This window comes from Rhincodon typus, chromosome 9, assembly GCF_021869965.1.
Source record: "Rhincodon typus isolate 14 chromosome 9, sRhiTyp1.1, whole genome shotgun sequence".
NCBI classification, from domain to species: domain Eukaryota; kingdom Metazoa; phylum Chordata; class Chondrichthyes; order Orectolobiformes; family Rhincodontidae; genus Rhincodon; species Rhincodon typus.
Genome location: NC_063340.1, coordinates 68,341,182 through 68,366,897, shown reverse-complemented (window position 1 = coordinate 68,366,897; position 25,716 = coordinate 68,341,182). Strand labels below are relative to the sequence as shown.

Sequence of the window (25,716 nt, the reverse complement as noted above, 5' to 3'; positions counted from 1 at the left end):
GTCAATTTGTTAATATTACTCTTGGCTTCTTCCCAAAATGCTGATGTCACCCTGCAAACAAAGAAAACTTAAACAAGAGACAAAGCAGCCAATGCCAAGAAATTAATTCACACCCATCACAGATCCAACACCCCGGGAATTCATTTCCCATGCAGAGTCTATACTGAGTCATCCATCCCTGTCCAGATAGAGTCCCTACTTTAACAAATCATATGTCAAATAGCCATGCTTCGCTGAGACTGTGTTTTGGAGTCAATGAATGAATATCAGCATCACCCATCAAAGCTGCTCCCTCTAGTGGCCTCAGTCCTGCTCCCTGCAATAGCACACACTGCTGATCCCAACTCGCCCTCATCACTGTTCCAACTTCTCCCCTTATCACTACCCCAAATTTTCCCCTTACTACTGATCCCAAATATCCCTCATCACTGATCCCAACTTTTCCTCATCACTGATCCCAACTCTCCCCTTATCACTGATCCCAATTCTCCCCTCATCACTGATCCCAACTCTCTCCTCATCACTGATCCCAACTCTCTCCTCATCACTGATCCCAACTTCTCCCTTTAACACTGATCCCAGCTTCTCCCCTTATCACTGATCCCAACTTCTCCCCTCATCACTGATCCCGACTTTTCCTCATCACTGACCGCAGTCTATACCTTTGCACTAATCTAGTTTCACGCTAGACAGAGGTGGGCTGTAATATTAATTGAGGGAGAAGGTTGTCAGTATGAACTGAACCAGGAGGATGTACACCAACACAAGCTGATGGGAAGGGAAGGAAGATGCTAACAAGATGTTGAGTATGAGTGATTAACTGAAATGGCAAAAAGAGCAGATTACATCTGAACTGGAGAAGGAGCAGGCAGAACTGTAGCAGCGTCCATTTGAATGGTAGAAGATGAACAGTGACAATCTGGGTGTGGGTAAGTTAATGGACAGGAAGGGAAGGTGTGCCTGGTGAACTGGGTCGGGAATGGATTGTGTTTCTGTTTCACTCGAATAACTAAACAAATAATTTAACAACCAGATTTAGAAGATCAAAATACAATTATATTTCCACAACTGTCTTCCACAAAGACCAAAGAAAACTCCTGATATTTCTTTTTGTCATCACGATGTGCAAGTACATTGAATATTGATCTAGCTGCAGATTGAGTGAGGTCAAGTTACTACTTCACTTTCAGTACAACTGAACGGCTGATTTTTCCAATGTCCCTGTTAGTTGGCTCATAGCCAGCTGTATAGCATGCACTTGCTGAATCAGGACGAATGCTTGGGCTTCAGAGCATTTCCATGGCCTGTTGTTTCATCTAAGTGCTGCTGAACAGCCACCCCAGACTGAAAGAACGGATTTTGTCCCTTTAACCTTTTGATTCTTCTGGGACTTACTAGTACCATACTTGATCAACTGCTGTCTTGATTTTTGAGCCTGAGTACATTTGAGAAATTAACACTGGGGTACAAAAAGATACATTCCTGAAATGAAAACATGTAGGATAGCAATCTTAACAAAATACAAACATTGAAGAAAGGTCACTGGACTTGAAATGTTAACTCTGTTTCTCTCTCCATAGATGCTGCCAAACCTGCCAAGTTTCTCCAGCAACTTCTATTTTAAATTTCCAGCATCTACAGTTCTCTGTTTTATTTCAGGGTAGAGTCTTACCAGACTCTGAGCAGAATGGGTGATGGCGAGATGAGTGGTAGAATAGGTGAGGTGTTCAGCGAGGCTGGTCTCAATGCTAAGATTATCCCACTGTATCTTGTTCACTTTTCTCAAGCAGTTTAGCGAGATTCTCACTAGTCAGCAGCAAGTTCCCGTTTGACTATCACAATACTTGTTAAACAGCTTGTTAACAGCTCAACTCACCGCAGATTGTGATATTACCGAACTCACCATACAAATCCACAAACAGGAAAACATAACATGGAAACCAGAGTGGGTTCTTGGTGGCTTCAACTCATCACTTATGCCAGGAGACCTATCTTGCCCCTGGTCAAACTGCAGAGCACAGCCCAATCTCCCAAAACTAGCAACACATGCCCTTCCACCACGGATACTGGCACTCCACTCTCAGGGAGGCATGGCCACTATTCTAGCATTCTCCAATGCTATGGCACTGTGCCCTCCTAGAGCAGATTGGTCTAGGAAGGCACACCAGCAACCAGCAGTGTATAGCTGCATAAGGTACAATACCACACAGGGGCAGAAACCCATTACACAGTCTGGACCAAGCTGCTTCCTTTCTCTCTTGGCACACATTCACCTTCTTCCCACATGTATATCCACAGTACATATGCCTAGCCTTGCCCTGCTGTGCTGTGAATTGGCAATTGTGGTGCAGTAACGTAGCCAGGCAGGTGGCTATTTCTGTACAGAAGTCCACAGACATGTCTGTATCTGAACATTTTAAAGAAGTTATCTGCAGTGAAGTCCATGGGGCACCTGTCATTCAGGGAAATCCAACACGGTTAGTCAAGGGCAGAGCCCCAGACCAGTCCCGAGCTTCAACCGCAGCCAGGTGTCCATTTGGGGTGACATTACACAGGGAGGTGATGTCTCCATGCTCCAGGGAGTGGGTCATGGTAAGTCCTTTGCTTTCATAGGAACCAGTCCGAGGGTGGGGAAAGGGAGGACTTTCCCAGCTGGGGTCATGGGGTCTGGGCAGGTGAGGGCTGGCGCTGGGAAGTCAGCTCACTTGAAGTGGTGGGTCACAGTCATCTCATCATCTCCGTTTGCAGGAAGTAAGGGGGAAAGGGGGCTGAGGACGTGGGGGCACAGGTAGGCAGTTGGGATCTTAAGTACATGGCTTGGATAATGGCTTGGGGATGTGCAAAGCCTGTGAGGTTAACGGAATAGCACCTTGAGAGGAGAGCCTGATGTTGGCTGTTTCAACAGCACGTTAGCACTAGGGCTGAAAGCTGCTCACAGAGGGTCACTTGCTGTTGTACCAATCATGAAGAACAGGGACAGTACACAATGTGAGGGACTCACAATAAGTGATCTGACTGGCAAGGGAAGGGACAGCATCTGTAAACTGTTCACTGGGCCTTCACAGCAAAGCAACATTGTCCTCCACCATATGATATGTCGGCCACACAGAATATAGGATACCCACCCCTTGGCCATCCTGCAGCATTGACCATTTGTTTGCCCCTCCATGTTCCCATCACTGCTGGGAAACTCCCTGAGATATACAGCCCTGTGCACACAGCCAGTCAAACAGTAGGCAATGATGAATAAGAGACAATGATGCCACAGGGCAGAATGAAGCATCTACAGTCATAACAGAGACAGGGACAACTGAATGAATAATGAAGTGCAAAGGTTTATGAGATGTTATTAGTATTGAACTAACATTGTTTGAGAACCAACTTTGAACATGGCATTGATTGTAAAAGGAATGCAAATCCTATTCAATGCTAAACAGAAACTATTAACATCACAGTGTGTGCTGCACAAACTATTTCCATAGTTTGCCAGCTGTCACCCACTCGTGCTGATAGAGTTTTCTCCTCCTGCAACACTGACCTCCTCTCTCTACAGATGGCCTGGAGGGAGCCAGCCCCATACTGCAGCCAATTGGCTTGGGGAGCTTTGGTCAGGTGATACTGGGGATGCTGTGTCCAGATGGGCCAGATGTGCCATGGAGGCAGGCAGATAGTTGAAAGACTGTTTGCACTGCTGCAGAGTCTAGGCGATGATGGGCTGGGAATCGATCGACTGGCTGCATTGCTGCAGAGTCTGAGCAATGATGGGCAGTGACTCAATGCAGTGGCACCATTACCCCAGTCTCCAGTATATCATCCAGCTTCTGGTTCTCCCTTTGCATTTGCACAAAATCCCTCAGGCCGGGACCACAGGGTCATCTCCCACAGGCGGGGGGTTTAGGGAGTCAGCAAGTGCCTGGTCTCTGTCAGTCCCTGAGTGCCAGTGGCCTGGGCACTTTCTCCCTCAGCCATTTGCAGAGCTGTCGGTGTGTGAGACTCAGTGAGTGAGCTCTTATCCACCCCAACATTTTCCCCCTCTGTACCACTAACCCTGCATGCCCTCTGCCCTGCCTACTCATGTAATCAGGGCACCTTGCCACCTTTACCCCACCTGCACCAGCATTGAGAACTGTGCCCACTTTTACCTCAATCACTCAATCAATCACTCCCTTTGTCTCCTTCACTGAGAAATGGCCCCTTAAAAGGCTGAGCGAGCCAGGACAGGTGGTAGGGTACTGGATATTCAATCCCCTCACCCCATGCAAGGTTTTGCAAAGGAAGCCAAGTGTATGCACTCTCAAAGACTGGTGACAATCTGTCAGCTGAAATGCTCTATTTTTGAAAGTGTGCCCCAGTTGTTTAACAGAAACACATTTCTTCCAGAGTAAACTGTCTATTTTGGCAGAATTATTAAAAGACCATAAGACATAGGAGCAGAAATTAGACCATTCAGCTCATCAAGTCTGCTCCACCATTCAATCGTGGCTGATAAGTTTCTCAACCCCATTCTCCTGCTTTCTCCCCATAATCCATGATCCCCTTTATCCTATTTAGAATCCTATTTAGAAACTTGGGATGGAAAAGAATTGGCAAACTCTACATAATGGCTTCTTTGCTTTAACTGTTGCCTTACTTATGTTGTGTCATTTCTTATTTCTGAACATGGTGTACGTTTAATTAACCTTTGACTCACATCCACTTTCTTGTAATCTCTTATACCAATAACGCCCTATGTCTTTCAATCACCCAATTCACCAAGAACTGTGAAATAAGAAAAGGACGACCACCTTATTGGGATTGTTCTACAGACACCCCCAATAGTCATCAGGAAAATGAGAAAAGCTATCTAAAAGTTAAAGTTCTAAATTGGAGGAAGGCGAATTGTAACAAGATCTCAGTTATCTGTCAGAATAATAGAGTGGTAATGGTAGGGGATTTTAACTTTCCAGACGCAGACTGGGACCATCATAGCATTAAGGGCTTGGATGGAGAGGAATTTGTTAAATGTGTATAAGAAAATTTTCTGATTCAGTATGTGGATGTACCTACTAAAGAAGGAGAAAAAAACTTGACCTGCTCTTGGTGACTGAAACTAATTCTATTAGTTTTAAAATAGTGATGGAAAAGGCTAGACCGGATTTAAAAGTTAAAATTCTAAATTGGAGGAAGGAAATTTTGATGGTATTAGGCAAGAACTTTCAAATGTTGATGGGGGTGGGCAGAGAGGCTATTCACAGGTAAAGGCACAGCTGGAAAATGGGAAGCTTTCAAAGCTGAGGTAACGAGAGTCCAGAGACAATATGATCCTGTTAGTGTGAAGGGCAAGGCTGGTAGGAATGCTGGATGACCAGATAAATTGATAAATAAATAAAGAAGGAAGCTTATGTCAGGTGTAGACAGCACGGATCGAGTGAATCCCTAGAAGAGTATAAAGGCAGTAGAAGTATACTTACAAGAGAAATCAGGAGGGCAAAAAGGGAACATAAGATAGTTTTGGCAAATAGGGTTAAGGAGAACCCAAAGGGATTCTACAAATACATTAAAGACAAAAGGGTAACTAGGGAGAGAATACGGCCCCTTAAAGATCAGCAAGGCTGCCTATGTGTGAAACCACAGGAGATGGAGGAGATACTAAATGAGTATTTTGCATCAGTGTTTACTGTGGAGAAGGATATGGAAGCTGGAGAACTTGGCAAAGTAAATAGTGACGTATTGAAAGTGCCCATATTACAGAGGAGATGGTGCTGGACATCTTAAAATGCATAAAGGTGGATAAATCCCTGGAACCTGATCAGGTGTATCCTAGAACTCTGTGGGAAGCAAGGGAAGATATTGCTGGGCCCCTTGCTGAGATATGTGTATCATTGACAACCATAGGTGAGGTGCCAGAAGACTGGAGGTTGGCTAACATGATGCCACTATATAAGAAAGGTGGTAAGGAAAAGCCAGGAAACTATAGACCGGTGAGTCTGACATCAGTGATGGGCAAGTTATTGGAGGAAATCCTGAGGAACAGGATTTACATGTATTTGGAAAGGCAACATGGATAGTCAACATGGCTTTGTGCATGGGAAATCATGTCTCACTAACTTAATTGAGTTTTTTGAAGAAATAATGAGGAGGATTGATGAAGGCAGAGAGGTGGACATTATCTATATGGATTTCAGAAAGGCATTTGATAAGGTTCCTCATTGTAGACTGGTTAGCAAGGTTAGATCACACGGAATACAGGAAGAACTAGCCATTTGGATACAGAACTGGTTTGAAGGTAGGAGATAGAGGGTGGTGGTGGAAGGTTGCTTTTCAGACTGGATGCCTATGACCAGTGGTGTGCCACAAGGTTCGGTGCTGGGCCCACTGCTTTTTGTCATTTATATAAATGATTTGAGTGTGAACATGGGAGGTGTGGTTAGTAAGTTTGCAGATGACACCAAAATTGGAAGTATAGTGGACAGCCAAGAAGGTTACCTCAGAGTACAACCAGATCTTGATCAGATGGGCCAGAGGGCAGAGAAGTGGCAGGTGGAGTTTAATTTCGATGAATGTGAGATACTGCATTTTGGAAAGATGAATCAGGAAAGGCAGGACTTGTACACTTAATTGTAAGGTCCTGGGGATGTTGCTGAACAAAGAGACCTTGGAGTGCAGGTTCATAGTTCCTTGAAACTAGAGCTACAAGTAGACAGGACAGTGAAGAAGGCATTTGGTATGCTTGCCTTTAGTGGTCAGCACATTGAGTAAAAGAGTTGGGAGGTCATGTGGCGGCAACACAGGACATTGGTTAGGCCGCTTTTGGAATACTGCGTGCAGTTCTGGTCTCCCTGCTATAGGAAGGATGTTGTGAAACTTGAGAGGGCTCAGAAAAGATTTACAAGGATGTTGCCAGGGTTGGAGGGTTTGAGCTATAGGGAGAGGCTGAATAGCCTGGAGCTATTTTCCCTGGAGCGTCAAAGGCTGAGGGTTAACATTATAGAGGTTTATAAAATCATGAGTGGCATAGATAGGATGAAAAGCCAAGGTCTTTTCTCCAGGGTAGTGGAGTCGAAAACTAGAGGGCATAGGTTTAAGGTGAGTGGGGAAAGATTTAAAAGGGACCTAAGGGGTAACTTTTTCACGCAGAGGGTGGTGCATGTATGGAATGAGCTGCCAGAGGAAGTGGTGGAGGCTGGTACAATTACAACATTTAAAAGGCATCTAGATGGGTATATGAATAGGAAGGACTTAGAGGAATATGGTCCAAATGCTGGCAAATGGGACTAGATTAATTTAGGATATCTGGTTGGCACGGACGAGTTGGACCGAGGGGTCTGTTTCCATGCTGTACAATTCTATGACTCTATGACTAAATCTGTTAAGATTGGGAAATATTACTTAAAGAGATGATAGTGGAACGGCAGTGGCAAACAGTCAAAGAGGACATGGGTGAACTGTAACAGTTGTTGGTTCCTGTCTGGCTCAAAAGGAAAATGGGAAACATGGCCAAACTAGGACTTATCAGGGAAACAGGGGAATATATAATGGGAAATAAAGAAATGGCTGACCAACTGAATACATACTTTGGTTCTGTGTTCACAAAGTTGACTCAAATAACTTGCCAGAAATTTTGGGAAACATATGGTTTACTGAAAGGGAGGAACTGAAGGAAATCAGTATTTGTACGGAAATGGTGTTGTGGAAAATGATGGGATTGAAGACTGATAAATCCCAAGGGCCTGGTAACAATATCCCCCCAGAATACTTAAGGATGTCGCCCTAGAAGTACTGGATACATTGATAGTCATCTTCCAAGGTTTCATAGATTTTGGAACATTTCCAACAGAATGGAGGGTAGCTAAAGCAAACTTTCTATTTAAGAAGGGAGGAAGATAGAAAACCTGAAATTATAATCCAGTCAGCCTGACATCGATAGTAAAGAAAATGTTTGAGTCCATTATAGAAGATTTAATTGTTGAGTACTTGGAGGACAGTGACAGGATTGGACAGAGTCAGCATGGATTTATGAAACAGAAATTATGCTTGACAAATCTATTGGAATTCTTCAGTCCAAGTGTAATTCTTAGAGTCGAGTAGAGTAGAATAGGAGCCAGTGGACGTGGTTATTTGGACTTCCAAAAGGCTTTTGATAAAGTCCCACATCGGAATTTGTGTTTAAACTGAAACTGTGTGGGGTTGGAGGTGATGTATTGAAATAGGTAGAAAACTGGTTAGAAGACAGCAAACAAAGAGTAGGAATAAACGGGTCTTTTTCTGAACGGGAGGCAATGACTAGAGAGGTATCATAGGGATCAGTACTAGCTATTCATAATATATATTAATGATTTAGATGAGGGAACTAAAGGTAATATCTCCAAATTTGCAGATGATACAAAGTTCGTTGGGAGAATGAGCTGTGAGCAGGATGCAGAGATGTTTCAGAGTGATTTGGACATGAGTAAGTGGGAAAAGGCATGGCAAATGCAGTATAATGTAGATAATTGTGAAGTTTTCCACTTTGGTAGCAAAAACAGGACGGCAGATTATTATCTAAATGGTAATTAATTGCGCGAAGGAATGTGCATTGAGAGCTGGCTATCCTTGTGCATCAATCACTTTTGGTGAGCATGCAGGTCCATTAGGTGGTCAAGAAGACAAATGGTACATTGGCCTTCTTAGCGAGAGAATTTGAATACAGAAGCAGGATGTCTTGCTGCAATTGTACAGGGCCTTGGGGAGACCGCACCCGGAGTATTTTGTGCAGTTTTGGTCTCCTTATTTGAGGAGGGGTGTTCTTATGATAGAGGGAGTGCAGCAAAGATTTACCAGACTGATTCCTGGGCTGGCTATCACAATGAAGTGACGTTTATTATTAGCTGGAGTTCAAAAGAATGATGGGGAATCTCATAGAAACCTATAACATTCTAACAGCACTAAACATGGTAGATGGCAGGGGAGTCCACAACCACAGATCATAGTCTAAGGATAAGGAGAAAACCACTTAGGACTGAGATGAGGTGAGATTTCTTCACCACAGAGTGTGAGCCAGTGGAATTCACTACCACAGAAAGCAGTCAAGGCCAAAACATTGCATGATTTCAAGAAAGAGTTGGATATAGCTCTTGGGCCTAAAGGAATCAAAGGATATGGGGAAATAATCAAGAACAGGTTATTGAGCCAGATGATCAACCGTCATTGTAATGGATGGCAGGGCAGGCTCAAACATTCTATGTTTCTATGAAGCCTGAACATGTTTGGATGCTGCTGTACTTAATCGCGCGTTTTGTTGGCAGGCCCTAACCCTGACCCTAACCCTTTGCTGCCTTGTGAACAATGCCAAATAGGACCCAAACAAAACCAAGTTCATCACTTAGTTCTGGACCACTAAACGTCCTGTAAAAATTTCCAAGGTATTGTCCTTCTGGAGGCTGGCCATGCCTTCACAGTGCTCCAGAGAATGATCCCATAGACATAAACACATTGACGCCTGGAAGCAGCCAGAGAGAAAGAAACAGAGAAGGTAACAAACAGCAAACTATTTTTCTCATTTCATTGAACAAGTGCCCCCCGCCCCAGCTTCCAGGTCACTAGAAATTTGACAATTGAACAGCATTCTGCCAAACGTAGCCTCCTGCCTGACAGAAGCATTGTTCATTCTTCCTCGTTCAGACAGACAACAAATAGCAATTTAGTGAATAACACCCTTATTTGTACCCACTGCTGCAACTTTAAACCAATTCACTACTCTGTGGTACCTGGGGCTTCTAGCGACTAATGAGGGGTAAGCGTTTTGGACAACACTGTCCTGGGTGTATATCTTAAAGCTTCCAAAACAGAAAAGTGACTGCTTAACTGCTTCAAAAAGCTTTGAAGTATCAATAGTGCTGATTTGAATGCATGGCGAGATCATGCTATGCCCTGGATTTAGAGGAGCAAAACATTCACACATCATGGTCTGGACAGGTTTGAACTCTTGAACCTCCTTTTGGTTTCCAGGCTCCAAATCCCAAACAACCTTGGCAGAAAGTACTGTCTGGTCAGCAAGTGGAATGGGGAGTTCAAGGCAGCAGGAGACTATCCTTAGGAAACAGCACCTGATGGTGACTGAGGATTATAATTCACATGTTTGGTATTGCCTAAAGGTGGAAGACCACCTCAGGGTACATAACAGAAGGGCACGAGCTGGGATCTGCAACTGCAAACTCAAAGTGTAAACAAGAATATTGCTTCTGATAAGATGTAAGGAGAAGGGGAAAAGACTAAAATACTTGTAGGGATGACATTTCCAAAGGGCAGCGGCTAAAAACTCTACTATGGGGGTGTCATAATCCAATGTGGAGGTGGGGTGCAGACTGAGACATTATCTGAAGATCACCCAGATAAAGCAGCCTGAAAATGTGGAGAGATTTGAAAATAAGGATTACGATCCTGACATTGATTCACTAGTGAACAAGAAAACAAAGATATTTTTTGCGTCGGCAAGTGCGTTGGATAAATGGAATTGATATGTGCCTAAAGATTTCTGGATTGAGTGAAATTTGTGAAGGATACAAAGGTGATGACTATTGAGAAGAGGACTAATAAAACTTAGGTTGGAGGTGATCAGAAGCAGGCATGGAGAGATGCAAATCTACAAATGGCAGATGACCAGATAGGGGGCTTGGAAGGACAGCTGAAGGTTGAGCAGAGTGATGAGGTTGTACACCATCTGGTCATTTTATCAGGTTGCCAGGAAAGTTGATGCACCGGTACCAACTGCCCTGCTGTTGGAATCAAAACCCTTTCAGTTTTTCTGATTCTTAAGCCAAATAAAATTGCTGAAATTTCACAGACACTTCTGAGGAGGCAGACGTGTGAACTGGGGAGTGCCAATTTCTGCCCACCCTCTTGTCCTGTCAATGGCCTAATACTAAATCATAGGGACAGGGCTGTTTGATATTTGTCATAAGGTATGATGCCCATATCAGGACAGAGATGCCCATTGCACCAGGGAGTTGCGATTCCAAGCTGCACCCTGCATAGCTGAAGAAAGGTGAGGAGAATTGGAGCAGTCAGCTGTTCACAGTGAGGAGGACCATTTCGGCTGGTTCCTCACCACCTCATTCCACTTCCAGAATCTTCTGTTCATCCTGTGCTGGTTCAGATAACATGTTTGCTCAAGTATGCGCAGGAACACTTTGTAATCAGCTATAAATGAAGGCAAGAGACTTCAGACTGCCTGCTTACTCAGAACCCATGCCACACTGAGCAAACAGAACGGTATCTAGCTATCAAAGTACAGTAAGATGATAGGCCCGAGTCTCCAGCAGTGGGGTCAAGTAGGGGAGAGGTTTTCCAGAGGTGAACCAGAGGTGATCCAATCTTTATCTTGCAACCCTATGACATTAACATAGAAACTAGGAGTAGAAGTAGGCCATTTGGCCTTTTGAACCTTTCAATCTGATCATGGCTGATCCTCTAACTTGATGCCAAACTCCCATTCTCCCTCCATATCCCTTGACATTATAGAGTCACAGCATGGAAACAGCATGGAAACAGACACTTCGGTCTAACCAGTCCATGCCAAACATAATCCCAAACTAAACTAGTCCCAACTGCCTGCTCCTGGCCCATATCCGTCCAAACCTTTTCTATGCATATACTTACCTAAGTGCCTTTTTGCCCAAATCCACCACTTCCTCTGGAAATTCATTCCAAGCGTGAACCATCTTCAGTATAAAAAACTTGCCCCTTATGTCTTTTTTTAAATCTCTCTCCTTTCACCTTAAAAATATGACCCCGGTTTGATATTTAAAGATTTATCAATTTCTTTCTTGAAGATACTCAGAGACCTGGCCATTGTAGCATTCTGTGGTCACAAACTCCACAGGTAGACCACTCTCTGAGTGAAGAAATGGTTCCTTACTTAAGTCCTAAATCGCCTACCCTGTATCATGTGACTGTGACCTCTGGTTCTGGACACCCCAGACAGGGAAAACACTGGATCTAATCTGTCTTGCCCTGTTTGAATTTCATATGCTTCAATCAGATACCCTCTCTCGTAAACTGAAGTGAATACAGGCCCAGTCAAACCAATCTTTCTTCACAGGACTGTCCTGCCATTCTAGTCTAGTGAGCATTCACTTCATTCCCTGTATGGCAACTTTAAATCTTAGGTAGGGAGACCAAAATGGTACACAATACTCTATGTATAGATTTACTGAGGGGTCCTTATAGAATAGTCCACTCACAGATGGTGTTAGCGTGTAAACTGGACTTATTTCACCCAATTCATGCCAAACATGGTAACTAGATCTCTCTGTAAGTATAGGATCCTAGAAAATGGGGCTACTTCCTGACTCATGGGTTGCCCTGTCCTAGAACATCACCATTTTGACAGTAATCATAGTGATAGGATAGTAAGTGAGTGTCTATCATTTCTATGGGGTACGACTGGCAGGAGATTGAAAATTTCACAACATGTGATAAGTGAAAACTAAAGGAGAAGACACTATATATATATATACGTATATAAATGTTAATTCAAACTAATTACCTGAACCTTTTTTGAAGTGTTGATTTTTCATCAGAATCAAATGGCTCACATCATTGTGCCAGCAGTTCCCAAGGTCCCTTTGCTAAGAGTACATTCACTGTATAGGTATCAACCCAAAACTCTGACTCCAGCTTACAGTTTCAGACAATCCTAACATAAAAACATAAGAACAAGGAGCAGGTGTAGTGATTCATCCCTTTGAGCTTGCTCTGCCATTCAGTACAATCATGGTTAATCTCATCTTGGCTTCAACTCTACTTTCCTGTCTGCTGTCTTCATCGTGTTACTAATTAAAATCTATCTGTCTCCTCCTCAAATTTACTCGGTGTCCGAGCTGTCTGCACTCTGGAGTAGTGAATTCCACAGATTCATGACCCTTTGAGAGAAGTAATTCTTCCTTACCTCTGTTTTCAGTCTGTCATCCCCAGTCTAAAACAATGACCTCTTATTCTAGATTGCCCCACAAGAGGAATCATTCACTCTATGTCTACTTTATTAATCCACTTTAACATCTTATATACCTAAATTAGATCTCCTCTCATTCTTCTGAACTCTACAGTATTAGGATGAACTTAAATGCATCCTGCTGCTTTTCCCTAACTTCCACTGTACAGTTTGCTTCCAAACAGATAAAGTATGGACCTAACATAATTACTAGTTAGTAGGGCCAGCACAGAGCTCATAGCGCAAGGACCCGGTTTGATTCCAGCCTCGGCTGAGGGTCAGTGTGGTCTCGATGGGCTGAATAGCCTGCTTCCATGCTATAGGGATTCTATGACTCTAACGTTTTGCTCTGGCATATTCCAAAAATTTATGATTATAACCATTGCAGTTTAACTTGTGATAACTTTTTGATTTTTGCTGTTCACAGGACGGATTCCGAATGTAAGTGCTGAGGGGATGATGGTTTCATTTTTGTGAATTGTAGGTCATTAATCCAGTTGTGGAATTCAAATGACACGCATCAAAGAAATGTGATATTCAAGTAGTGTCATTTTCTTCTAACTCTGAAATTGGATTGACACCTTTAGATTCACACTTTCAGTTCCAGCATTAATCACACCAGAGGTACAGCATGTACCTGTATATTTATGAAGAGGGCCCGAGACATTTTTCTCATCTCAGTGAGGAGCCTGAACTAAAAACACTCTCTGTGGGTAGCTCACTGATTGAGAGAGTGGGAAACAAGACGTTGTGGTTGCTATGATAAAAGGCAGCCTGCAATCCTGTGAAGAGGAGTTGATTTGTCAGTGGTAGTTAGCAGAGAATGTGCAACACCAGGCAGACAAAGAGGCAGACAAATTCCCAACTCCTGGCTCTATAACTCCAATACAAGCAATAACTGAGAAGATAAATTAGCAAACCAGGAGATAGGAGGCAAAATAAACCGTAGCCTCCTGCAGTGCAAGAAAACATTAGAAGATCATTTGCTGAAGCAGTTCAAAGGTGAGGAGTAGGAAGTGTTGCTCATTTTATATACAGTTATTGATGTTTAACTCTATTTAACAATTGTTATGAACCCAGACCAGACTGCTAACATTTTCTTATTATTATCTCCTGGATGAGCCCACAAAATGATGTTACGATCTGGTTAGGCACTAATAACCTTTATTTTCAAACTACACAAAGGTAAGATTCCAGCGATTACAAAGAGAATGAAGCCACAAGTTTCCATAGTTTGGAATATGCTTTATTATATAAGTTAGAACAGTAATGACATTTACAATACACGTACAACTTACTTCTAACGCCCAGTATTAACATGGTAAATATGCTAATGGACTGTGATTGAATATCCTACAGTGCATGTCAAATAGAAAATAGAAGATAGATCCCACAGATTTCTCAGCTACACCCTCTCATCAAATCTCGTTAAATTTTTCAAGGAATTATGATCCTTCACTTTTACCAATATTCCTTAAAATTCTCTCTCTCGAGATCTTGCCATTCAGTACTTTCTTATTGGCATAACCCTTTGGCAACTGTTGGTTTCACCAAACTACAGGTGTTCTTAGGTTTAGACTTGTTTATAGTATGATGCAAAGATGACTTGGCTTTTTGACTCCATTTCTTTCTCCTTGCACTGAGATATAAAGCTCACAGGCTTCTTCCAAGCTTCCATAGCTTTCACCAAGGTAGAGCCAATGACCGTGCCACTTTTTCAGCTGTTGGCAAGGGAGGTGGTTGATATTTATAATGTTGTATTCTATAAATAAATCTAGTATCAAAGATTGTTGTCTGGTTTCCTACTTCACCAATTTGGTTCCAACAAATTTAACAGTAACTTAGCGGAACATTGTAACAGATGCCCCTCTGTATAACTCAAAGCTTTATGACATCCAAACAATACTTCAAAACAAATCAAAGAAAAGATACAAAGAAAAGATTTTCCAGATTCTCAATCCCACAATATAATGCAAGACATTCCTCTTCTAGGACTTCTAATAGTCTCATTTTCCTTTTTGCAAAGCAATCTGGCAGTTAATGACTGACATAAACCAACATTAATTTAGAGATTACTTTCCTTTCTAGCATCACACTTATGATAGCAAGGTCACTCTTGAACATTTTCTCAGTCACATTTTTGTCACGTATACATCATCACTCAAAAAATAATGATCTAAATCAAATTGCTCCCCTGTACAGAATTTCCTCTAAAATATTTGACAAGTAACACCCCCATACCTACTACTTATACATGAGCCGGTGTTTCTCCAGCTAACATACTTTGAAACACCCATTTCATTTTCTCAGCTGCCCAGGCCAAAGGACAACATTTTCCATTTTCACTCACTATGAATATTATACAACTAGTGGTGCTTCAATACCCATCCAAAAGATAGACATGTGTAACATATGTAAAAGTGACCATTTTGTGTTCTTTGGGCCTTTCAAGTCTGGAAACTTGAGTACACATTTCTCAATATTGAATATTTTAAGGTTTGTTTTATCACAATAGTTAATTCCAATTTATTAAAACCAGCATCTGATTTTGTCTAAGTGTCCAGCCAATCAAATGACCAATCAAACTTCTGAACATCTCTGTTTCTTTTTCAATGTAACATCACCTTTCTGCAAGTAGCTAATGTGATTGATTGGGATATGATCTTTCCAGCTAAGATTGTTAATTTCAGGTTATTACAGACCTTTACTTAAATTTCCCCTTTAATCTTATTTATATCAATTTGATCAATTTCCACAGAACTCCCCTTTACACTCTATTCATAGGAAACCATTAACATGCATCATAAAGATTTTTCCTTTATGGTACCAGCAGATCTTTGCTGCAAATGCTTTCAGTTGACTACATCCTACATTTTGCAAGACAGATTGAAGCTAATAATATATCCTCAATGTATCCTCAATCCTTCCTTTCTGTAATATTTGCCTCTTTAGGCTGGCGTAGTGGTAATGTCATTCGGCAAGAATTTCTGAGGCTCAGACTAAAATACTGAGTACAGTGGTTCAAATTCCACCAAGGCAGTTAGTGGGATTTGGTGAGAGGGTTTGATAATGAGCACCAGGCTGATGAATGAGAGTGGGATGAGAATCAGGCTGCCTCGAGGATAGAATGATATTTGGGCTACTATGGTAAGGAGCAGATATGAAAGTCAGATTTGTGCCTTAGAAAAACAATTAGCAGAGGCTTCAGCATTATTAGTTCATCCATCTTTCCAGCTATGAGTGACAGGGAACATTTTGCCAGCCCACATGGGAGAATATTACCTGCAGTGACTGGCTATGGATATAATTTCTGCTGCCAGAACGTCAATTAAAATATTCAATGTTCGTTTTAAGGTTCAATTTCCCAGGTCATCAGCAGATCAAAGCCTCCACTGGGATTGAGCTGCCTTCCAAGAGTAGCACAGGGAGGAAGTTTTTTTTATTCAAGGAAGGAGGGAACTGCAGGCTGGGAAAGTAAACCCTCATCTCCAGCCATGACTGGCAGGAACTCATAAGAATCAGCAATTTTAGCAACAGCACAGCCAGGGACAGCTGGCTGAGGGAATGAGTGGCTGGGTTAGTGAGCGTGTGAGTGATTGGGTTAATGAATGAGTGGCTGGGTTAGTGAGCGTGTGAGTGATTGGGTTAACGAATGAGTGGCTGGGTTAGTGAGCGTGTGAGTGATTGGGTTAACGAATGAGTGGCTGGGTTAGTGAGCGTGTGAGTGATTGGGTTAACGAATGAGTGGCTGGGATAGTGAGCATGTGAGTGATTGGGTTAACGAATGAGTGGCTGGGTTAGTGAGTGTGTGAGTGATTGGGTTAATGAATGAGTGGCTGGGTTAGTGAGTGTGTGAGTGATTGGGTTAATGAATGAGTGGCTGATTGGGTGAGTAGCTGTGTGAGTAAATGAGTGAGTGAGTGAGTGAATAGCTGGCTGGCTGAGAGAGTGACTGAGTGGGTCAGTGAGCCTGAGCTAGACATGCACACAGCCTTCTCCTCCTGCTCTCCCTCCTTAAAAGCCTATCCACAAACAGACTGGCAGATGAGGAACCTGCAGGCTGAAAGGCAACCTGCTTCCAAACCTCACTTTTGTGTGATTTCCACCAATGTCAGCTCACAATGTGCCTGACCAGACATGAACTAAGATTGTGCTTAACTAAACCAAATCCTCTGCAATGGCCTGATCCTAGCCACTTTGCTTTTGATCAGATCTTGGGGCCTAAACTTTTCAACTCTTTACTTCTTACCCAAAAAAGGCAAAAAGATTTTATTAGTTAGTCATTAAACTGACTATTTTAAAAATTCCAAGTCGACGAAACTCAAATGTCACCATCTGCTCTGGTGGGTTTCGAACTCACGTTCCCAGAGGATTAGCCTAGCTTGCTGGCTTACACGTCCAATGATAATATGACAATATATTCACTTTCCCTTTGTTCTGTTACTTCTCATTTTTTAATAACAATTTTTATAAATTATTCATTTAAATCATGAAAATTTGCTTTAGATATTTTTTCCATGAAATTTATGTTTACATTTGTGGAAAACCTTCTCTTTCTGAAATGTGTTCAGTGTCCCTTTCCCACCCTCAGTAAGAGAAAAATTAAAGTCACCATCACCCCACTCTACCATTGGAGAGCTAACTGATGGTGAGCTTATCCTGAGGATGACCACATCTCAGGCAAGGGGCAATGTTGAGAAGGAGGGAGCATCGTGGTGATAACACAGTATGGAGCTGGAGGAACACAGCAGGCCAGGCAGCATCACAGGAGCAGGAAAGCTGACATTTCGGGTTGGGACCCTGACATTGGCGAGTGTGGGTATTGAGCCCATGCTGTTGGCCTACTGAACTAATTGATCCACTGCCAAGAAAAAAATTACGCGCCCATGAAAAATGATGAAAGACCATGTTCTAAATTGTCCTGTAGCCCTTGTTGTATTACATAATTTATTCAAGCTGCAGCCTCTACTTTGCTTCTGATATCTTTCTGGACTACAGGATCTTTCCATTCGATGATCAGAAGTTCTATGGGATCCATTTCCAGCACAAGAGTCACTCCTAGATACAAAATGAGATCTTATACTACAGTTTCTTGCTTTCCACTCTTTCACCGTATTATATTAGTCCATAGATCTTTCTTCTTGCCCATTATTTTGGACATTTATCCAAAAATTAAACATATCAGTAACTTTCTCTGCTCTCGTGAATCATCCATTCACTGCACTGTTCTGGTATGTACATCAGTGAGTACCCAGGCCAGGCAGTTGTCCTTTGGTTATGATAGCCTTCTCCTGTGTTGTCAATGTCATTTGTCTATCACCATCCGACCCTGATCTACCATATACTGTCTCTCGTTACTATCATATGGAGAAGCTGGTGTTGGACTGGGGTGGACAAAGTCAGAAGTCACACGACACCAAGTTATAGTCCAACAGGTTATATAAAATCACAAGCTTTCAGACCGCTGCTCCTTCGTCTAGTGAACCCTATGAAACCTGCTACTGATTATCCTTTGAGCAGTTGTTCCATGATGCCTTTTCCTTAATTTAATATTTCTTGACTTGTTATTGTAAGATTAGCTGTTCCTGACCATGTGTTGCTTGACTTTAATCAGCTTACCTCCTTCCACCATTCCAATAAGATTGAGGTCAACAGCAAGAATTCTTAATTGTGAAATTCTAAGTTATAAGTACTCTATTCTCTGACATGTCTGGTGTTGGAGTATTGTTTGTAGCACACTTTTATTCCTAAGATAAAGGGACAAACGTTGTTTCAGTAATGTAGGTGTAGTCTAAATAGTGCTTTTTGTAGTTTTAGCAAGACTTCATTATTTTTATACTACACTCCCTTTTAAATTAAGGCCAATATTCCATTTGCCTTCCCTATCACCTGCTAAACTTGAAAGCTGCGTTTTTTGTGATTTATACTTGAGGTTCCTAGATGCCTCTGTGCAGCAGCTTTCTGCAGATTTTCCTGACTTAAATAATATTCATCTCCTGTATTCTTCCAGCCAAAGTTCATAATCTCATATTGTCCCACATTATGTTCCATCTGCCAAGATTTGAATCCCTCAATTAACCTTTCTATCCCTCTACGGATGCTTGTCATCCTCTCCATTTAACTTCCCACCTATTCTTGTGTCATCTGCAAATTTGGAGATAGTATGTTTACTTCCATCATCCAAATCATTAATATATATTGTAAATAATTGTGGCCCCAGTACTGATCCCTATATCACTGCATTAGGTGCAGGTTACAATCCTGAAAATGCCCTTTATTCCAACTTCCTGTTTTCTATAAATTAGCCAGTCTTCTATCCATACTGTCCCCAAAGCCATGAGTTGTTATTTATTTAAGTAGTCTTATGCACAGTACCTAATGGAAAGTCTTTTGGAAATCTAAATCTATCCTGTACTTCTTCAGAGAATTCTAACAAATTGGTCAGGTATGATTTCCCCCTCATGAAGCCAAGCTGACTCTGTTTGATTATGTTATGCATTTCCAAATACTCATATAGTAGACACTAACATTTTCCCAATGACAGATATTAGCCAACTTACCTGATTTTTGGAACTCTTTTTGATATTTGACAATGGTGTTACATTATATTTCTGCAATATCAGCATTTAATTTTAAAAATCAACTATATGAATTTAATATTAAACAAATGTCAAAAGTAAACAAATGAAGTCAAAATTTAGGAGGATTTTTTACATGGAGAGGAGTGTAAACACAGAATAATCAAAGCATTGATAACTTTGGGATCAGAATGCATGCATACATAAGGAGAAAGGATTAGAAAGTAAGACAGTGTGGGGGTGTGTGTGTGCGTGGGAGATAATTAGAGTTGACAGGATTTGTGTGGAATAAAAACAGACTAGTTCATATCATACGTGGTTTAGTTTCAATATAAGCTTTATGAAAAATTAAGCATTTATGTCGAAGATTCAATTCATATTGGCCTTTGTTCTGTCAAAGCACAAAAATAAATTTAAGTCCACCACTCACAGAACTCATATTCCAGTTTCATTCAACATATGGCTGGGACATTTAGTCTATGATGAGCTGTTTGATTTATGGAGGAGGTGAGCTATTCAAATCAAATATTATCACACAGTATCATTTATTCAAATATGTGTCTGGTCTTCAGCTTTTTGGAATTCAATTAATAGCTATTTAGCCTCCATATGTCTCTAGCTGTTGTTTTTAAAGGGATAAATCAGTCTGATTTTCTTCTAATTAATGTCTCCAAGAGGCTTTCAAAAAGGCAGAGGATAACTGTAATAAAACAAAAGCCATGGAAATACTTTTGAAATGTAGTCACTCCTACAGTGTAGGAAACATAGCAAACAAATTGTGCACTTAACTCCTACAAATAGCAACATGATAAAGACCAGGTCGTTTTTTTCTGTGTCATTGACTGAGGAATAATATTGGACAGAATTTCAGGTAAACTCTCCTACTCTCCTTTGAAATTGTGCCTAGGGATTTTTAAATGTCCATCTGAGAAGGAAGAGACAGCACAACAGTTTAACATTTCATCAGAAAAATGGTACCTCCAACTGTGCATCACTACACTAAGGTATCAGTCTTGAATTTTGATCTGAACTCACAAAGTGGGACTTTAAAGCATTACCTTCTGGTTCAGAGTCATGTATGCTAGGATATATACCATAAGTTAACACTGATCTTCAAAGTAATTCTGTGAGAAATTTCAAAAGATTTCTGAAGAGGAAATCATGCCTGACAAATTTATTACAGTTCTACAGCTAACAGGTAGAGTAGATAAAGGAGAATCAGTAGATGTAATACATTTAGATTTCAAACGGCATTGGATAAGGTGCCATTCATAAGGCTGCTAAATTTGATAAAACCCTATGGTGTTGGAGATATTATTTAGAATGCATAGAGGATTGGCTAACTAATAGAAGACAGAGAGTGGGATAAAGGATTAAGGACGACTCTCTGTAACTAATAGAGTGCCACAGGGTTCAGTACTGGGGTCACAATTATTTACAATATATTAATGACTTGGGTGGTGGAAGTGAATATATTGTTGTTAAATTTGTAGGTGATACAAAAATAGGTGGGAAGGCATGTGGTGAAGAGGCATAAGGAATCTACAGAGGGATACAAACTAGTTAAATGAATGAGCAAAAACTTGATGCATGGAATATATTGTGGGAAGATTTGAATTTATACACATTGTCAGGAAGAATATATAAACTTATGTTTAAATGGGGAAAGACTGCAGAAATCTGCATCACAGAGAGATTTGAACATAGAACATAGAACAGTACAACATAGTACAGGCCCTTTGGCCCATGATGTTGTGCCGACCTATTATCCTACTAAGACCAATCTACCCTGCATACCCTACATTTTACTATCCTCCATGCGCCTATCCAAGAGTCACTTAAAAGTCTCTAAAGTATCTGACTCCACTACCACTGCAGGCAGCACATTCCACACGTCCACCACTCTCTGTGTGAAGAACCTACCTCTGACATCTCCCCTATACCTTCCTCCAATCATCTTAAAATTATGCCCCCTCATAATAGTCATTTCCACCCTGGGAAAATGTCTCTGACAATCCATTCTATCTATGCCTCTCATCATCTTGTACAACTCTATCAAGTCACCTCTCATTCTTCTTCGCTCCAATGAAAAAAGCCCTAGCTCCGTCAACCTTTCCTCATAAGACCTGCCCTCCAATCCAGGCAGCAACTTGGTAAATCTCCTCTGCACCCTCTCTAAAGTTTCCACATCTTTCCTATAATGAGGTGACCAGAACTGAACACAATATTCCAAATGTGGTCTAACCAGAGTTTTATAGAGCTGCAGCATAACCTCAGGGCTCTTAAACTCAATTCTCCTGCCAATGAAAACCAACACACCATACGCCTTCTTTACAACCCTATCAACTTGTGTAGCAACTTTGAGGGATCTATGGACGTGGACACTTAGATCCCTCTGTTCCTCCACACTGCTGAGAATCCTGCCATTTGTGGTCTCTAGTGCATGTATTACAAAATGCTAGCATCTAGGTTCAGCAGGTAAGAGGGAAGATAAATTGAATACTGGCCTTTATTTCAAAATGAATGAAATACAGAATAAGAGTGGTTTTGCTAAAACTGTATGAGGCACTAGTTGGACCATAGCTGAAATATAATGGTCAGTTTTGGTGCCCTCATCTAAGGAAAGATAAACTGGCATTGAAGGCAGCTCAGAGAAGATTCACGAGGTTGATCCTGGGTATGGGGGGGGGGGGTGGTGTTCTTTTATGAGGAGAGATTGAGCAGGTTGAGCCTGTACTCTTTGAACTTTAAAAAAATGAGAGGCAACCTTACTGAAATGTATAAAGTTCTTAAGGGACTTGACAAGGATCGAGGATGGAGAGTTTGTTAGACATAAGATCATTAGATGGAGAGGTTGTTTCCTCCAGTGAGACAATCTAGGACTGAATGGCATAACCTCAGAGTAAGTGGTGACCAATTTAAAACATATGAGGAAGAATTTGTTTCTCTCACACGGTGGTGGATCTGTGGAATTTGTTACCACTCAGGGCTGTTGAGGCTCTGTTGTTCAGTATAATGAAGGCTGAGATAGAAAGATTTCTAATAATTCAGGGCAGAAAGTATTATGGGTATAAATCAGGAAAGTGGAGTTGAGGATTATCAGATCAGCCATGAGCTCATCAGGTGGCAGAGCAAACTGGAGTTTTCAAATGGCGTACTTTTACTCCTACATTTTCATGACCATTAGTTAGTCAAAACTGCTGTTCATGAGAAGGTAAAGAGAACAGCAATGGATAAAATTTAATTCAAATTTAGCTTAGCAAAGAAAGTACAAGTTGCTAATTATTTTCGTCAATGAAAAATCAAATGAGTTTAACTATTTTTGTGAAAAATATAGTTGATTTGGTTTTATATATACTTCATTCATGTTTAGTAAACCTGTTGGCAGTTAAAGCTGAAAAAAAGTTTTTGATGGAATACAATTTGTTCTCCATTTGGGAAACTGCCGTGTTTGCATAAATTAATAATTTATAGAACTGAAAGTCTAATTATTCCTGTTGAACTGTTTTAAGTTATGTTAATTCTACATTGAAGCTGTTCATTAATTAATCAATTAGCCATACGGGACATTCTAGACAGTTTATATAATTGGGCAATAGGGAATCTGGTAATTGAAGGCTCCTCACTATACAGTTAAAGGATTATAAAAAGTGTGATTGACGAAACCATAAAACCCGTTCTTTTCCTTTGTTTTGCTTTAGGCTTTGGCATGACGACTCCAGCAACAATGGCAGGAAAAGTGTTTCTGATATTTTATGGCCTTCTTGGATGTGCAGGAACCATTTTGTTTTTTAACCTCTTCCTGGAGCGCACTATTACCCTGCTGGCTTTCATCATGAAGGCGTACCACCAGAGGCAGCTACGGAGTAAAGGCCTGCTCCCTCCCATGATTCGCCGGCAATCAGCTGTAACAGACATGGCTATCTTGACAGGGTGGAAGCCATCTGTGTACTACATTATGTTGATCCTTGGCATCGCAGCCATTATAATCTCCTGTTGTGCATCCGCAATGTACACACCAGTGGAAGGATGGAATTATGCTGACTCCTTGTACTTCTGCTTTGTCACCTTCAGTACTATTGGCTTCGGGGATCTGGTCAGCAGTCAGAACGCAGCCTATACAAATCAGGGATTGTACAGATTTGGTAATTTTGTATTCATACTCTTGGGGGTGTGTTGCATCTATTCACTCTTCAATGTCATCTCCATTGTGATCAAACAGTTCCTCAACTGGGTACTGAAGAAACTGGAGTGTAGATGCTGCCCGAGGTGTCGGAGAGGAAAGATGCGCACTGGACGGCGGAATGCCATCACCCCGGGACAATCTCGAATCCGTAGGAACCAGGTCTTTGCAGATGGCGAGGGGCCATGTGACAGTGACGGGGAGGGACGGAGGCTCTCTGGAGAAATGATCTCCATAAGGGACCTCACTGCCTCCAACAAGGTGTCACTTGCCATCCTGCAGAAGCAGCTGTCAGAAACTGCCAATGGTCATCCTCGGACAGTGTGTGTCAACACAAGGCAGAATGGCTTCTCAGGTGGAGTGGGAGCTTTAGCCATTATGAATAACAGATTGGCAGAAACCAGTGAAAGTAGGTAATAAATAAAGAAAAGCTTTAGCACAGTCAGGGCAGTCAGATTTTTATTCTGAAAATGAACAAAGAGTTCCAAGGCATCCTAGTGTTTTATACAACAAATTTCCATTATACCCAGAGTGAACCATTATCTCTCAGTCCATATAATGTCTACAGGACATCCACTTAAAACATTTCTGAGGAAACATCTGGATTATTATGGGCGGTTTTTAGAGAGAACTTTCCTCTTCCCATCTGATTTTCTGTTGCTTACCATTGGTTTATGTGGTTCTTTCCAACAACTGGGGGTTTAGAGGAAAATCAATACTGAGCCTGAGAAATGAACAGTAGCCTTCCTAGGGCTGGAGTAGACACAAAAGCACCAGTTTGGAACTGCTGCTCATTTATTTCTCATGAAGATATTTCAGGAGGGAAAGAAGCTGAGACCTTCTTAGAAGCCCAAATCTTTTTTTGAAGCAATTTTCAGCCATTGTTATGAGTGAGTACATATCCCCTTGTTTTGGATAAGAGATATTTTTAAATCTGCAAGTTAGGGTCCTACACAATTCTGTAGAAGGGCACGTGCTGTGAATACCCTGCCTATTTCTATTAGGAGGAATTTAAAGCACTTTTTGTCACCAGGTAGAATGATTCTGGTTCCACAGAAAGGGTGGGCCACTTTTTCTTCTTCCTGACAGACCTAACCCCAACCCCACATCCATTCTGACTGCCTGGTTAGAATAATTTCCATTGAGAAGCTGAGCTAACCTTTCAAATCTGCGATCCTTCATCAGATCAGCTCTGATGAAAGGTCATAGAACTGAAACATTAACTCTGTTTCTCTCTCTGCAGATGCTGCCAGACCTGCTGAGTTTCTCCAACATTTACTGTTTTTATTTCAGATTTCTAGCATCCGCAGTATTTTGCTTTTACTGCATTTCACACCAAATCGTGACTAAGTATAATTACATATGAATGTTTAATGGATAAATAGGGACACCACAGTACTGAGCAAACAAGACACTAAATGTAAAGAGTGATTATTATTCATGAATCAACCACTTTCAGAATTCCTAAGAATTTTCCAATAATGCATTTGAGAAGAAACATCCAAAGTGAATCAGCAGTTTTGGAATTAAGAAGGTCTCGCCAGATTTCAGAGTTTGAACTGAGTTAAGAATTAAATAAATGAACATAAAGATGATCCATGTCAGTTCATGGAACATGGTATTTGTTGAGAAGATGGTAAAAAAAAAGTAACCAGTTAGAAATGGAGAGTAGAAAATCTGAGGCTGAAATGAACATCATGTGGTTTTCTCAACTTGTGTTCATGAAGTTTGGATTCAGAGCAAATCTTTGGCCATCGATATGTCTTAGACTCATCCTTGACTTCATTAGTGGTATTCCCATTATATCTTTATCATCTGTCCAGCAGCTTCCAACACTGAGGTCACCAATTTACACCAATTTGTGCTGAATTTGACGCAGTTGGCCATTTTGGTTTTGCTTAATGTTTCCATTTTATCCAAATGCAACTGTGTGACAAAAGAGGGACCAACATAACCAGATTGAACCAGGGGCACAGACAGTGTCCTTGTATAGACAGTGAGTATGT

General features: G+C 41.4%; 1 protein-coding gene across 1 annotated transcript; it reads left to right on the top strand.

Annotated features, from left to right (window-relative positions):
* Window positions 1-904: 904 nt before the first annotated feature.
* On the top strand, window positions 905-24,127 carry kcnk12 (potassium channel, subfamily K, member 12). Its single transcript, XM_048601338.1, has 2 exons — window positions 905-929; window positions 23,229-24,127. The coding sequence occupies exons 1-2, from the start codon at window positions 905-907 to the stop codon at window positions 24,125-24,127; spliced, it is 924 nt and encodes a 307-aa protein (XP_048457295.1).
* Window positions 24,128-25,716: the final 1,589 nt, after the last annotated feature.